At 27.9% G+C, this 14,557-nt stretch overlaps 1 protein-coding gene across 2 annotated transcripts in view; it reads left to right on the top strand.

Moving 5' to 3' along the window:
• Nucleotides 1–12,706, top strand: part of Ptp10D (Protein tyrosine phosphatase 10D) — a gene marked incomplete at its 5' end in the record, with an annotated part of 33,326 nt that extends 20,620 nt beyond the window's left edge. The window contains 7 exon segments of one of the 2 annotated variants that reach the window (XM_067047125.1): nt 1,307–1,559; nt 1,640–1,769; nt 2,218–2,345; nt 2,428–2,576; nt 3,026–3,264; nt 5,880–5,951; nt 10,358–12,706. In XM_067047125.1, the coding sequence (XP_066903226.1) occupies nt 1,307–1,559; nt 1,640–1,769; nt 2,218–2,345; nt 2,428–2,576; nt 3,026–3,264; nt 5,880–5,947 (967 nt within the window). 2 annotated transcript variants of the gene reach the window in all.
• Nucleotides 12,707–14,557: the final 1,851 nt, after the last annotated feature.

Here is a 14,557-nt window from a genome sequence, read left to right as displayed (position 1 = left end):
TTGGGGGGGGGGATGGGAAGAGAAACACATATAGATTTGATTTTTTTTTTTTATAATAATATTTTATCAACATAAACTCCTTGGTTTCTTTTCAATTCTCCTGATGATTAAAATTTCAGAATCTAAAAGGAAATGAATTCTTAGAATTTATCTATTGGTTTCTTATTAGAAGGCAATTTTGTACTTCACTGCTTTGTTTTATTTTGAGAATTATTTATTTTCTTTCGTCAAATCTTTTATTTATTAATTTTACCTTAGTGTGCTTCCGATAAGACAAAATAATACTTATGAAGTTTTAGACAGTCCATCCATTTTTAGGGGCTTTCAGTATCTTCTTTTGTTTTTTTCGTCATTTTAATTCAATTTCTACTTGAAATTTTTTCATCCATTTATAAAAAAAAAATAATCGTGGCAATCTTAGGACTAGCCGACAGAAGTGAAGCTACTGAACATGAAATAATGTATTACAATTTTATAAATAATATTCCTTATAGCTTAAAGCAGAAAATATTAGTTTTAGAACAATAATAATATTAATTAGAATAGAACTGCCATTTGCGAAGTCAATTTTAGCTGAATAATTTTTATATTGTAATAGGAGAGGAGGAAGTTAGAGGAGCTAACAACCACAGCAATGCAGTCTAATCATGTGAACTCCTCTAATTTCCTACTTTCCTGTTATAATATAAAAATTTTCCTGCTAGAACTGACCAACATTACCTTCTCCCCTGCCATTTCCTTTCTTTTCAACTCGAGCATTTGTATCACCCTCCTATCATGAAATCAATTTACTCCTGTATAATTTTTTATTACTTGAGTTATAGAAGGTCATAAAGAAGTTTAACTTAAAAAACTTTACAATGTTAAAAGGTTTTTTTTTATAAACTAATGGCAAAATTTCAATCAAAAATTGAACTACAATGAAAGAAAAAACATAAGAAGATATTGAAGACCTCTAAAGATGGATGAATCATCCAAAACTTCAAAAGTATTAGCACACTGATGTGAAATTAATAAAGAAATCAAAGTAGGAAGGCTAATAATTTTCAAAATAAAAAAAACAGTAAAAAATTTCTAGAAGGTACTTTGTATTTGATCAGGAGTTTTGAATACTCATGTTCATAAATTGGTCTATTCTTACTATTGAAATGTAAAATTTTGTTCCTATTAATTATTTAATAATTAATTAATTGTAGTTGAATACTCTTTTTATCTATTCACATAAATTGATAGAAGCCTGACTATAATATTGTTATAGAATATTACAAATAATTAATTATTTTTTCTTTTTATTCTATGTTTCTAGCCGACCAATTAGATTAGAAAACTTCGCTGATCATTATAGAATAATGTCAGCAGACTCAGACTTCAGGTTTTCTGAGGAATTCGAAGAGCTTAAGCTAGTTGGACGGGAACAGCCTTGTACTTTTGCAGATCTTCCTTGTAATAGACCAAAGAACAGATTCACAAATATCCTGCCTTATGATCATTCTCGTTTCAAATTACAACCAGTAGATGATGAAGAAGGTTCAGATTACATCAACGCTAACTACGTTCCTGTATGTTGTTATTTACATCAATGAATTACATTGTTGTTATTTTCTAATGCCTGATGTTGATTGTTGTTGCTTTGTTAAAGGGTTATAATTCTCCCAGAGAGTTCATTGTTACGCAAGGACCTCTTCACTCTACAAAAGAAGACTTTTGGCGAATGTGCTGGGAAAGCAATTCAAGAGCTATTGTTATGCTGACTAGGTGTATTGAAAAAGGTATCCTCATTAATAATAGGATAAATAATAATTAATAAATAAATTAATAAATAATAAACAATTTATGACAAGTGCAGGAGAAGTAATATTATATTATATTTATTCAGTTTTGATATCAAACTTTTGAATTTTAAATGATAAATATTAACTCTTCTTAAATTTAAGTTGTATGGTCAAATATATATATATATCTTTTTAGTTTAAATTTTCTATTTTATGATTAAACTATTCTTTCTATCCAATTAAACTATTATATGTTGATTCTTAATTAAGTATTTTTATTTTTAAACAGAAATGAGTTTTACAAAAAAATATTTTGAAAACCAATTTTCTCAAAAGGTTTAATTTTTGAATTATATTATATTGCATTGAGGGTGCAATAATTTCTGTTTTAAATTTATTTCAACCACTAATTAAAATTGATAAAAACTTTGTTTTTTTTCTTTAGGTAGGGAAAAATGTGATCATTATTGGCCCTATGATACAATGCCTGTTTATTATGGAGATATAAATGTAACGATACTCAATGACAGCCACTATCCCGATTGGTCCGTTACGGAATTCATAATGTCTAGGGTTAGTACTCGCTTATCATTATGATGTTTTTCACTTTATATTATAATATATGTTCTGATTAATATTATTTTAAATTTACCAGGGAGATATACAAAGGGTTATTCGTCATTTCCATTTCACTACTTGGCCTGATTTTGGTGTTCCTAATCCTCCAACAACTCTTATACGATTTGTTAGAGCTTTCAGGGAAAGGATTTCACCTGAGCAGAGGCCGATTGTTGTTCATTGCAGGTAAATGCTTTATACAAAGTAACATGCTATTAAATTAAATACAAAATTAATTTATTAATTTTTGAGTAATTTCTTATTTTTACTTTGATAAGCAACTTAATAAAAAATAATAAAAAAAATTATAAAATCATTTAATGAGAGATTTCATTGAATAATGGATTATAGTAGCCATCACTAAATAAGGTGGGTGGACATTTTTACAATGATGCCACATTTAGTCCCAACATAACAACCATAGGAGCAGTTCTAGGTTTTAATCCTCAACAGGTGGTAACATTGACCATCCAATGTTGCTTGTTCTTCCATTCTGATCTGTTGTATCAATGGAATATGGAAAGTAAAATATTGATAATTTCTTATCATTATAAATATATGGTTTTCTGATGTTTTTATACTTTCTAAATCAATTTTGTGGTATTTATTGTAACCTGAATTCTTTTTCATTTCAGTGCTGGAGTCGGAAGATCAGGGACATTCATTGCTCTTGATAGGATCCTCCAATCTTTGAACCATGGAGCAGACCATGTCGATATCTTGGGTATTGTCTGCCAGATGAGGAAGGAAAGGGTATGGATGGTACAGACTGAACAGCAGTACATCTGTATCCACCAATGCCTTCTGGCCGTTCTCCAAGGCGAGGACAACAGTTCTCCTCCGAGGGAGATACATCATAATCAGGGATTTGAAGGTATTCTTAATGAAATTTCACAAACTGCTTATAACCATTGTATTTATAGAATTTTACCATTCTTTTTAATTACTATCAAAATGATTATTTCGTTTTTGGTTTTTTTCCTGTACCTCCAATGAGGATTACTTTACTGTATTGTTATACATTTTGTAAATTCAGTGAAGTGTTTGAGTATCATATAGTTCAAGTAAAATTATGTTTCCACTATTAATATATTCTGTGGTCACTAAAGATTCCAAAAATCTATGTTTTTTTTAAAAAATTAAACTTCTTTGATAGTGTTTTTCTTTGTGGAGTAAAAAAGGATACAGGGGTAGGATACTTCACCCTGTTGTCAGAAATTTTATGTTTTTCATGGATAAATCTTGGCTTCAATAATAAAAAACATGTAGTTGTTAGTCAGACCTTCCAAAACATTTTTTTTCTTCTAGCCGACCATTTCTGGCATACATGATGGTTATCTTATAGATTACTAATCTATCCTAGACAGTGAGGGAAGGTCAAGATTCATTCTGTTCAATCAACAATGTTCTAAAAATCAAAAAATGTTTGAAATATTTTACTTGGAAGATAATGAATGACAAGTTTCATTACAATTAGACAAACAGCTATCACCTCTACAAACAAGAAGTGTAGAAAAAACCTCACCACAGAGTTGGATAGCAGAGTTACTAAACTGCTACTGCTATAAATAGGGGAAACAAGCCTGGCAAGTGGCCTATTGGTCCTTTCTGCAAACCCCAAGACCGACCAATAGAATAATTCTTATGATGACTATTATTCCTCTATAACGAACCTTTTTGATTTTCTAATGAAATTTAAAAGGGACACCCAATCTATCGAGAAAGCCTCATGTTCTAGGATCCTATCAAAGCCTAGAAAACTATATCTTAGTGATGCTTACCGGTCATAACCTGCCATATAATGTAGGGCAGTTTCCTGGGTCTGTACATAATAACAGGTTTCATCACGGACTACTCCACAAAGGTTTCTTTTAAGTCTGTAATGAACTTAAGTACTCAGAATTCATTTCTATTAAGGCCTAGCAGCCACTTAGTTTTAGAAGTAGAGGGTTTAGTTATTAGTATCTAGGCCTGTCTCAGCTCTGTACATTCCCTCCAATCCTTTCCTGCTTTCTTCCAAGTCTTATCTAGGACTAATTTTTGCTAATGTCTTTTAGTAATGCCTAAAGAAGCTTATGGCGCCATAAAGGGGTGCTCAGCTAGCTAGCTGATCATTTTTCTCATTGTCAGTGATTTTCTTATGTCCAAGAATGCATAAGCTTCTTTAACCAAACCAATGACTCTAATGCCTTCATGCACTCTCTCACCAATGTAGCGATGTCTCAAGGGCTTGAAGGATGCACACTGACTATTTGAATAGATCGTGATACCTGCCCTTTGACAGCTGTTATAAAGCTTTATATAAAATATTTTCATCCATTGTTGAATGTCTCAGTTTTTTTTGGAATGTCTAACATTTGTCATCAACTGGTGTAAAGTAAACAAGCAAGAAGTATAGTCAAGGGTTTGCTTTTTGAGTTGATGTTTTGTTCCAGTATAAGTTCTCTTTCTTCTTTGTGGCTGAAAAAAAAAACGTAATCAGTTGTTGACAAACATTTTGTCAGTGATATCTGTGGTAAAGAACCATGTTAAAATTCTATTTTGTAATGATTTTATGTGTATTTATTATTTTTTTTATTTTTTGTTTATTATTCATTTATTATTCCTTAAATTTTATTTAGGTAATTAAATATTGATTTAAAATAACAGGATTAAAGAAATAAAAAATAAAATTATATAATCCTAAAATAAATGTGAATATTTGAATTAAATAATAATTATTTAATATTAAAGTTATGGAAAAAAAAGAGAAACAAAATATATGTAAGTAAAATGCTAGAATGAAATAAATAAAATATAAAGTAATACAAGAGAAAAGGAGTAAGTAATTTGTACCTCTGGGCCGCTCGTAGTTCAATGGTTAAGACACAGTCTCACCAATTTGATGTCTATTGGCGGTTCCAGTTTGAATCCGGCCTGGGGTGTTGACTTTTTTCATTGAGTGGTGGTCCCACAAAATGAAAAACTTTGACCCCCAACCATGGTTAGGCAGTATAGGACTCCAATGGAAGTCTTGGCTGAAAAATAAATAAATAAAAAGTAATTAGTAAATATAACAATAAAACATGTGGAGAACATAACTTAATAATTTGGATAAGGAAGAACTAATAAGAAATAAGTGGGGAAGGAGAAGGGGTATAAAAAAGAAAGAAGAGAAAAAAAGAAATAAATCATAAAAAATGTACCTGCTTGTACAAGATTTTAAATTTACAAAAAAAAAAAAAAATATGTTGTATTGTAAAATATATATATATTTTCTTGCTATCTGAAATGTTATTAATTAGAAATACTATATTAAATTGTTTTAAAATATGTAATTGATTGATACTGTCAACTAAACTAATATCTTCCTTTAGTATGAAACAATATTGATAATTTTGTATGTATCTTTTATAAATAATCATATCTGTTCCTTTACATGATGATTTTTATTGAATTTATCAACAAAAAAAAAGGTGTCTGATATTTAGACTGAGGTGATGGTTTTAGGTAAGAAAAAAGACAATGACAGTGGAGTGAGCTCTCCAGACTTGCACAATGGAGAAAAACACCGGTGATGGGGTAAAATTTTGTATATAAACTTGTCGTCTGGTTGTTTCTGCATTCATCTAATTCTTCTTTTCTTTCATTTCATAATTATTTTATTTTTTCACTATCTCTCTTCTGTTCCTTGATTCTTCATTTTGTTTTAATTTGATATTGCTACTCTTTCCAAAATATTTTGCATCAGCTACATAAAGATTGCATTGAATAAAATTACTTTTTTGGAGAGTTAACGGTTGGTATAACATCGATGTGAATGATTCTGATTCTATTTATAATGCACTGTGATAATTTTCATTGCATGATTTGTATTAGTAAATAATTATCTTTTTAATATTTTATCTTTCGATGATCCAATTGACTATTTATTGTAGAATAATAAATACAAAAATCTGTACCACTACAACCCATGAAGGGTTAAGGGTGCAGTACTTTGTAAGGAAGCACTGTAACTGGGTGGACCCTCGATGACTCGAACCCATAGGGTTGGCTCACAGCTACACTATCAGAATAAATAGTTTTCCTTAGAGTTAGTAGAACAATGCCTTACCAGTGAGCCACACTGTTCCCCTGTCATAGATGAATACTGATCATTTTATTGCAACCCTAATTTATCATATGATAATTATCTAATAACCTTTGGTGACTAGAAACCCCCAAATATTGCAAAAATTAATTATAATGCTCTCTGAAAGCCCACAGAACAAGAACATTATTTCTAAGAAAACACTATAACCAGGAAGTTGTAAAAACTACTAAAAGTAATTTTTTAATTTATTTAATGTTATGGTAAAAAATAAATAAAAACATTTAAATCTTTATTGTTTATGGTCTTGGTTTAAAGTATTTTAGAAATAGGATTTTTTTTATTAATTAATTGGTTTTAACCAATGTAATATGTTATAGATGTTAAAAAAATAATTCAGAGCATTATAAATGCAACATTGGATCATTATAATGAATCAAGTTTAAAAGAAAAACTACCAACTGGTACCGGTAACGAGGAAAAATTGTTGCTATAGCCAGAAATTTGTTATTAACTGGAGTTAATAAATAAAAGTTTTTTTGTCCTTGGTTCTAAACGTACATCCTCTCCTACAGTTATGTTTCATTTTTTCCTTTGAAATAGATTTACAATTTAAGAAAGGGTATAACATGTAAGACTAAAACAATTAGGAAACTGTTTTTTCCACTTTCTTTACTACAACTTTGATTTTAGAAGTGCAAAATTCTGAGTTATAACAGAAATTTTATCAGCGTAACTATGTCTTTGGACTTAATTTTAATAATTAAACCTTCATATTTCTTTCCTAAGTGCATTGTTTAGAAACCCATATTATTTTTTAAAACCTCACTGCTCATTATTCCACTGTGAACTCAATACTTACAGAAACCTATTGCTTCATAAGCTTGCTTCTCTGTTAATTCCTGATAATTGTTGGCTTTGTCTGAAAATAGATTATCTGTATAGCAATCCTTGTATTACTTTCAAAGTGTTATTTTTCTATAAGCCAATACCAATGACATTGTAGTTCAAACTAATGATTGCTAGAGCTAGTCAAATTACCAAAAATCCAAAATAAGGGGTATTCAAAAATACATATGAAAAACATTTATATATGCAGTATTAATACAATATTGTTTTAAAAGAGAATGATTTAAAATATGTACATTTAGATAATAAACAAAAATGAGATGTTTATGAAATTTTCGTTTAAAAGAAAAATTAAATAAAATAAAGATATTTATAATTTAGGTTCAATGACCAGATTTTTATATTATCTAGTTGGGTGTATTTATCTTAATTTATTAGACATCAGGCTTATCTTTGTTGGTATTCTGTGACAATGGAGGTAAATGATAGACTCTCTTTAATTTTTAAATAATTAAATATTTTTATTGTAAATTATAAACAAATATTAGACTGTACAAAATTAGATAATAACAATTGACTGAGTGAGGAGAGATGTTATGTAATATAAATAAGTTAAAAGAAGACAGCAATATTAGATAATTATTGGAAATATAATAAAGCTCACTAGATATTTCATTCTAAGCATTAAATATAAAGTATAGCAGTAAGCTGAAGATGGAGCGATGAACCCACAAAAAATTGTGATTTAATTTATGATAATAAATAAAGGACATTTAATATTCAAGACATTTTCACTTAACCCAACTAGACAAAAGAATATTTATACAATTTTAAATAACCATTTGTAGATTTCTATCCATATTATAAACAAATATTTGCTTGTCAGGACAACAAAATGAAATTAAATGAATCATATTTAGTTTAATATATCTCTTAATTTAAAAGAGAAAAACTCTCTCGAGAGTTATAAAAGAGAAAAAATCTCTTACCAGAAAGAACCATAATATTTATATTTTATAATACAAAGAATAGTAGCCCCAAAATAAGGTTCAAATTTCAGTTGCCCTATTTTTGATTTCCATAGGTTCATATTTGGATTACCAAGACTGCATCTTACATGTACTAATCTGAATCAGGATTTAATTTCTATAAACATTATTCATCCTACTCGGACCTTTTTATTTATTGTTCTAAAAAAAAGATAACAAAAATTATATATCATGTCAAGTACTTCCATTTTTAGTATTCAATTCTCCAGCTTCTTCTTATCTACTTATGCATGGAGACTTGTATTTCTCTTCTCTTTTGGTCTTAAATCTTTGGTGACATGCTATTTTTTTTTTTTTTTTTTTTGTAATGTATTTGTTTTAAAGTAACCACTTAATTGACTATGGAGGTGTTTATTTTTCTTCCTACTTCTATGTTATTACTAACAAATTTTGTGCTCTAAAATAACCAAAAAGCACTTCCTTGTGTTTGTTCTCTGGCATACTTTAGTTTGATTAAAAAAAACAGATGAATAAATAAATAACCTCAGAGCTGTACACAGCAGATGGTAAATAAACGTTGAGGAGTTCTGAAAACAGTTAAGCTTATAGAACCTACTGAAGAGGGAAGGATAATTATTTACATCTATAATAACAATTTAATTGTTTTATATTTGGTTTGGTAGTTGTAACAAATTGCTTGGTAAAGAGTTATTTATTTTGTGAATAGTTTTTCTTTGTTGAGTCTTGCATGAACTTGGCTGAAGCATGATAATTGCCAACTTGCATGTCTATTTTTATTTATAATTAAAAGAAATAAACATAATCTGTTACTACTAAAAATTTTAACAAAGGAAGTGTTTCTGACTAATCATAGTTACATATGATTTTAAGCCTCAAAGAAGACTGATTTATTGGGCATCAATAAAACTCTTTAAATGTTCAAGTCTACAAAATATTATTTGATATTGTCTTCTTGTTGCTTATTGAAATTTGTTAATTCAACAAAGTCTGTAACTATTTCACTTTCATCCTCGACACTTTATCATAATAAAGTGCATTTATTATGCGGGTGGTAGGACCAAGGTATAGAACTAAACCAACTATAATGTGACTAGCTAAATAGGATTGTTTATGGGAGTGGAGAGGTGTTTATTATTCTATTGTTATCAATAGAATCATTGTTTAGGTTTAAGAGTGGTTATTTATTTTGATATTATTTTTACTAATTACCTAAAAATTATCCAAATTATTCACATCTCTTTTTTGGTTTACTGATTTTCAAGGTACATATTTAAAAATAGACTTAATTACTTTATGTTTATTTTTATTATTTTCTTTGTGTAGGATTTGTTCATTTTTGAAGTATTTATTCTTATTTATTGATGTGTTCTGGGTTAGTTCGATCACTGATTTTGATTTTATAGGCTTTTAGTTACAGTTACATTTGTATGTTTAGAGTCACAATGTAGCATTTTGAAATTTTTCCAAAGTATAATTTTGAATATATAATTATAATTAAGTATAATTTTGAATATTTTGAATATTTTCTCAATTATATCTTTATCTGGTATCATTTGTATTTTCTGTCACTTATACTTTGTATCATACTTATAATTTTTAAGTAATTTGTGATTAATTTGATTTTTTCTTTATCATATTGTTATAGCTAGGTTTTTTGATTGTTATTTTGGTTTTCTGCAATGTAATTGGTTTCTTATTGTTAACTTTATACATTAGTTATTTATCAATATTATTGTGTGCCATTTTTCTAGTAGAATTTTTATGGCTCTTATAAGCTGTAAGTAAAAAAAAAGATAAACATATACTTATAATGTAATTGGCTGGTATTCCAACTTCATTAAATTTACTTTTTTTTCCGTCTGGGGTCAAAATTGAAGAAAGAGTGTGTTTCTTTTTTATTTCTATTAATTTTTAATCATGCTTCATTAAATTAAATTTAGTATGTTTTTTATATTATTCAGTTTTATTTTCCATGGTCTATTAATATTTAAATTCCTGAAAGTGGAAGCATAAAATCTTACTTATTTTTTCAATTTTAGATGATGAAGGAATAGCTGAATCAGGAATGTGATCTACCTTTAACACAAAACCTTATTTAAAAGTCTGAGGAACTGTAAGAATTCTCAAAAGCTGTATATGTGATTGGAGAATATGAAACTCAGGAATTAAGGAAAAATAAGTGAAACAATTTTCATTATGCTGATCCACTTTAAGTATCGTGTAAAATAGTTAGTTTAATTTTCTTTAATTCCTCCATCGGCATGTTTATTGTTATAACTATGCTAATTTTGTTGTTTAATATTATACGTGTATGTAATTTTATGAGACCTATTAAATGTGAATTTTTCTTTTTTTTTGTCACGTGACCTGTGTATGTTTGATGATTATAAATAAGGTAAATTCTTTCAAGGCACAGAATAGACACATCTATTGCATTAGATGTTTTTTTTGTTCTATTAATTAAAATTAATAGTATTGCATAAATTAAGGTATATTTTAAAAACATATGTAAGTAATATTAATTGTATTAATTGAAATATTAGTAATTTTAAGTAATATTTAGTATTCAATGCTAATCCGTCCTTTATTATATTAGTATATTATTTAATTTTTTTCATACCTTTTTTATTCATTAATAAAATTTCATTTACTATCTTGAAAAAATAAAAATTTTGTGGTCAGATTGAGTTTTTCAGTCAATTTTTTTTTCTTTTGTACTTAAATAAATGAGTAAGCAGACAGTTAAATAAACAATACAAAATTTTAACAACTAGTTAACAAATTACTTTATACTTAGATAATTATGACCCATTAATATATATATATATATTTTTTTGTATTGTAATTAATTAAAATTTGATTTGAACAGTGATGGTGACTCTTTTTCGTTTGATAAGTTGCCTAGTGACTAGGGATGGGCAAGAATTAGCTATGGATAAAACTACAGCTAAAATTGTTATGGATACGACCCTTATTTATGAATGAACCATTCATGAATAAATATCATATCCATGACAATTTTAGCTATAGTTTCATCTACTGCTAATTTTTGCCAAACTCTACTAGTGACACATAGTAAAATATATGATTTTGTGATCTTTGCAAATCTAATTAACACTTGATAAGTTTCTTTATTTGAGAGGCAAAAAGAAATAATTATTTAGATCATATTTTTCCTGTTATTTATTAATTCTTCAATTGGTACATCCTCTCTCAGGGAAATGCTATATTTTAGCTCATGCTATGAGCAAAGTTAGTATCATGAGTCTTATAAACTATTTAAAAACTCATTCAAAATTTCTTGGTAGATAACCTTTGACACATGTGCCATAGATTCACCATCACTTCTAGGGGATTTTTTTTTATATCACGTGATGATTTCACTGTAAATGCATTGGTTTTCTAAGTTCTTCGATCCTTATTCTGATGTTTTTGCATTTTCACGACTGGCGGTTTTATCTAATATATGTTAAATATTTAGGTTTTACTGTTTTTGTTAAATAAATGTTGTCACCATAAAATTCTGTTGCATTTATATATGTATATATATTTTTTATTTCACTAAACATGATATTACAAACGGTATGTATGAAGGAAATGTTCACTGGTCTCTGTAGTGCCTTAAATTATAATCTAATTTGTTTTATTATGAATATTTTGGCTCTTACCATTCCATTGTTCTGCTTTTTGTTTTAATTGTTCTTATGTAATACTGATGAATCATTTTATTAATTTATAATACAAGACATTTTTTGCTATTGTTTTAAATGTTGCCATGATTATTGTTTATTATTAAGTATATGCATTTTTTATGTAATAGGTTTTTAAATGTTATCAGCTTATCATCTTCAAAGTTGCAAACTACGTAATTTTTGAAAGTTTTACTTCTTTAAATGCTTTTATTTTTAAAATTCTAAATTCTTTTGACCACCTTAGAATAAAAATTGTTACCCAGAAAAAATATTGTTTACAAATTGTTGTTGTTACCAGATAATATTTGTTTAAAGTTGTAAATTAATTACAGCGACCATTTTCGAGTGTTGCTATTTAAGAGTGCAAAATGAATCAAACGATTTTGTGTCAATTGTTATATCTTTTATCAAAATGTATATTTTTGTATATTTGCAATATTGTATTAGCATAAAAATGCCATTATTAATGGTTTAATTGTGTAACGTGATATTGTATTAAAATAACAATGTATGTATGTGATATATCATAGTTGTAGTATAAAAGGAAATATGATCTGTATTTAGAACTTGTATATATATGTATGTTTCCTAAGAGGTTATATTGTAATGTCAATATTTTTAGAGCAAGAGCTAGAAAAGAGAAATGATCTAACCAAAAATACATTTTTATTTTGGTGAATATAAATTTTATATATATTTTTGAATTTTTCTTATATTAAGCTAAATTTTAACTTAAAAAAAGTTTATTACCTTTACCTAAAATCTCCTCTAACTCTCCAACAACTTTGTATAAATCATTTTTATTAAGTTTTTTACAACATAAAGAGAATTAATGCAATTTTTGAGAGTAGTTTAGGCTACCAGAATGTAGCCTTATATTAATTAAAATTTATAATTGCATTGAGGTACTAATAAACCTCTTTGATTTAGCTGTTTGTATTTAGTGATTATCCAACTTAACGGAAGTATGGGAAATATTCTTTGAAATTTGTCCTTTTCCCAAACATTTTTGGAAAACTGACTTCTTTAAATAGCATTTAAAACCAACCTCTGAATATTTTACGATTTCACAAGAGATCATAACAAAAAAAAAATCTTATCCAGCTGGACCCACCCCAAAAAGGCCCCCATGGAGTAAAGGTCCTATATCACTTTTGAAATATTTGCTGAAAACGGAAACAGGATGCTTAAGATAGTTTAATTGAGTAATATCTAAAAAGCGTCTGAAATTGGAAAACGGCATCGTAAATATATTTTGGGATCCTTAATATTCATATTGAGTCCAAACTGAACAGAGAAAGAAGCACTAATTTCTCAAGAATGGCTTAATGAATTTTCATTATAGATATAAAAAAATTATTAAAAATAACATTTACTACAACTTCTACTCTCTTTACATTTGCGATATAATGAACTGTTTAACAAATAATTACATTAATGTGTAAAATCCATAATAACTTCAACGTAAAGTTCTCTTCAAGGAGCATGGCCTAATTCCCACCCCTTAGTGTCATTTTCGCTTAGAAGAAGAGTAGTTTTATGGCACCCCCCTGAGAATAATGCAGAGGGTACAGAAAAAAAGTTACCAGATATTGGAACTGAGTTCAGTATGGATTTATACGCTCAATTTAAAAAATATTGTTCCTAAAAGGAAAAAAAAATAAGTAGAATTAATTACTTAAATGTTTAAGTCTTTAATTTTTTTTAGTTATTAAAAATGCCTGATTAAACTGAAAGTAAAAAAACAACAGAATATAACCAACAATAACCACCATCACTATTATTGCAGAGATACATAACAAGGTAGGACAGCCTAAGACAAGTTTGCTGGTTTAGGAGGGAGGGTAAAGGAGGAGAGGGTAAAGTTGAAGTACGTTTCACCATTTAAAGTTAAACACTAAATTGGAAGTAGTGAAACTGGCTACATTCTGGGCTGTCAATTTCTGGGTCCCCCTAAGGGACCTGGAACCATACAATAAATTTTAAGTATATAACATACAAATAAGAAACTATACAATGTTAAAGAGAATTTAAAAAAAAAATCATATTTTTCTGAAAATAAAAAAAAAATTGTACCTTAAACTTAGGATTGTCAGTTTGTTGAGGTTTCCACTCTTCTTTCTATTCTGGGTTATTCTATATGTGGTGGTTGCCATTGGCCATCCATTTCTGTGTCCCAATCTTCAGGCTGAGTAATTTCTGGGTCAGGGATAATCGCTGGTTTGTCCTAGTCTTTAGGCTAAGTTAATATTACGACTCATAAGTTTATTTAATTAAAACAAATAAAAGTAATTAATCAGAACAATGAAAGATGAACAATAATGGAACAAATAAATAATAAATTGATAACTGTTCAAAGGTGATCTTTGAAAAAGTTAAATGCATTACAGAAATAAAGAATCCCATATTTAGTTTTAATGTAAGAAGTTTATTTTGTTATTGTTATCATTTCATTTTATACTAGTTAAATATGCAAACTTTGCTTTTCATCATAATATTAGTGTTTAGTTTTTTTGACGTGACAACGTCTTATAAATCATTTTGCGG

Source organism: Halyomorpha halys, unplaced genomic scaffold, assembly GCF_000696795.3.
Source record: "Halyomorpha halys isolate HHAL.00 unplaced genomic scaffold, Hhal_1.1 Scaffold841.1, whole genome shotgun sequence".
NCBI lineage: Eukaryota > Metazoa > Arthropoda > Insecta > Hemiptera > Pentatomidae > Halyomorpha > Halyomorpha halys.
The sequence above is the reverse complement of the archived record's forward strand: the minus strand, read 5'-3'. Positions and strand labels throughout refer to the sequence as shown.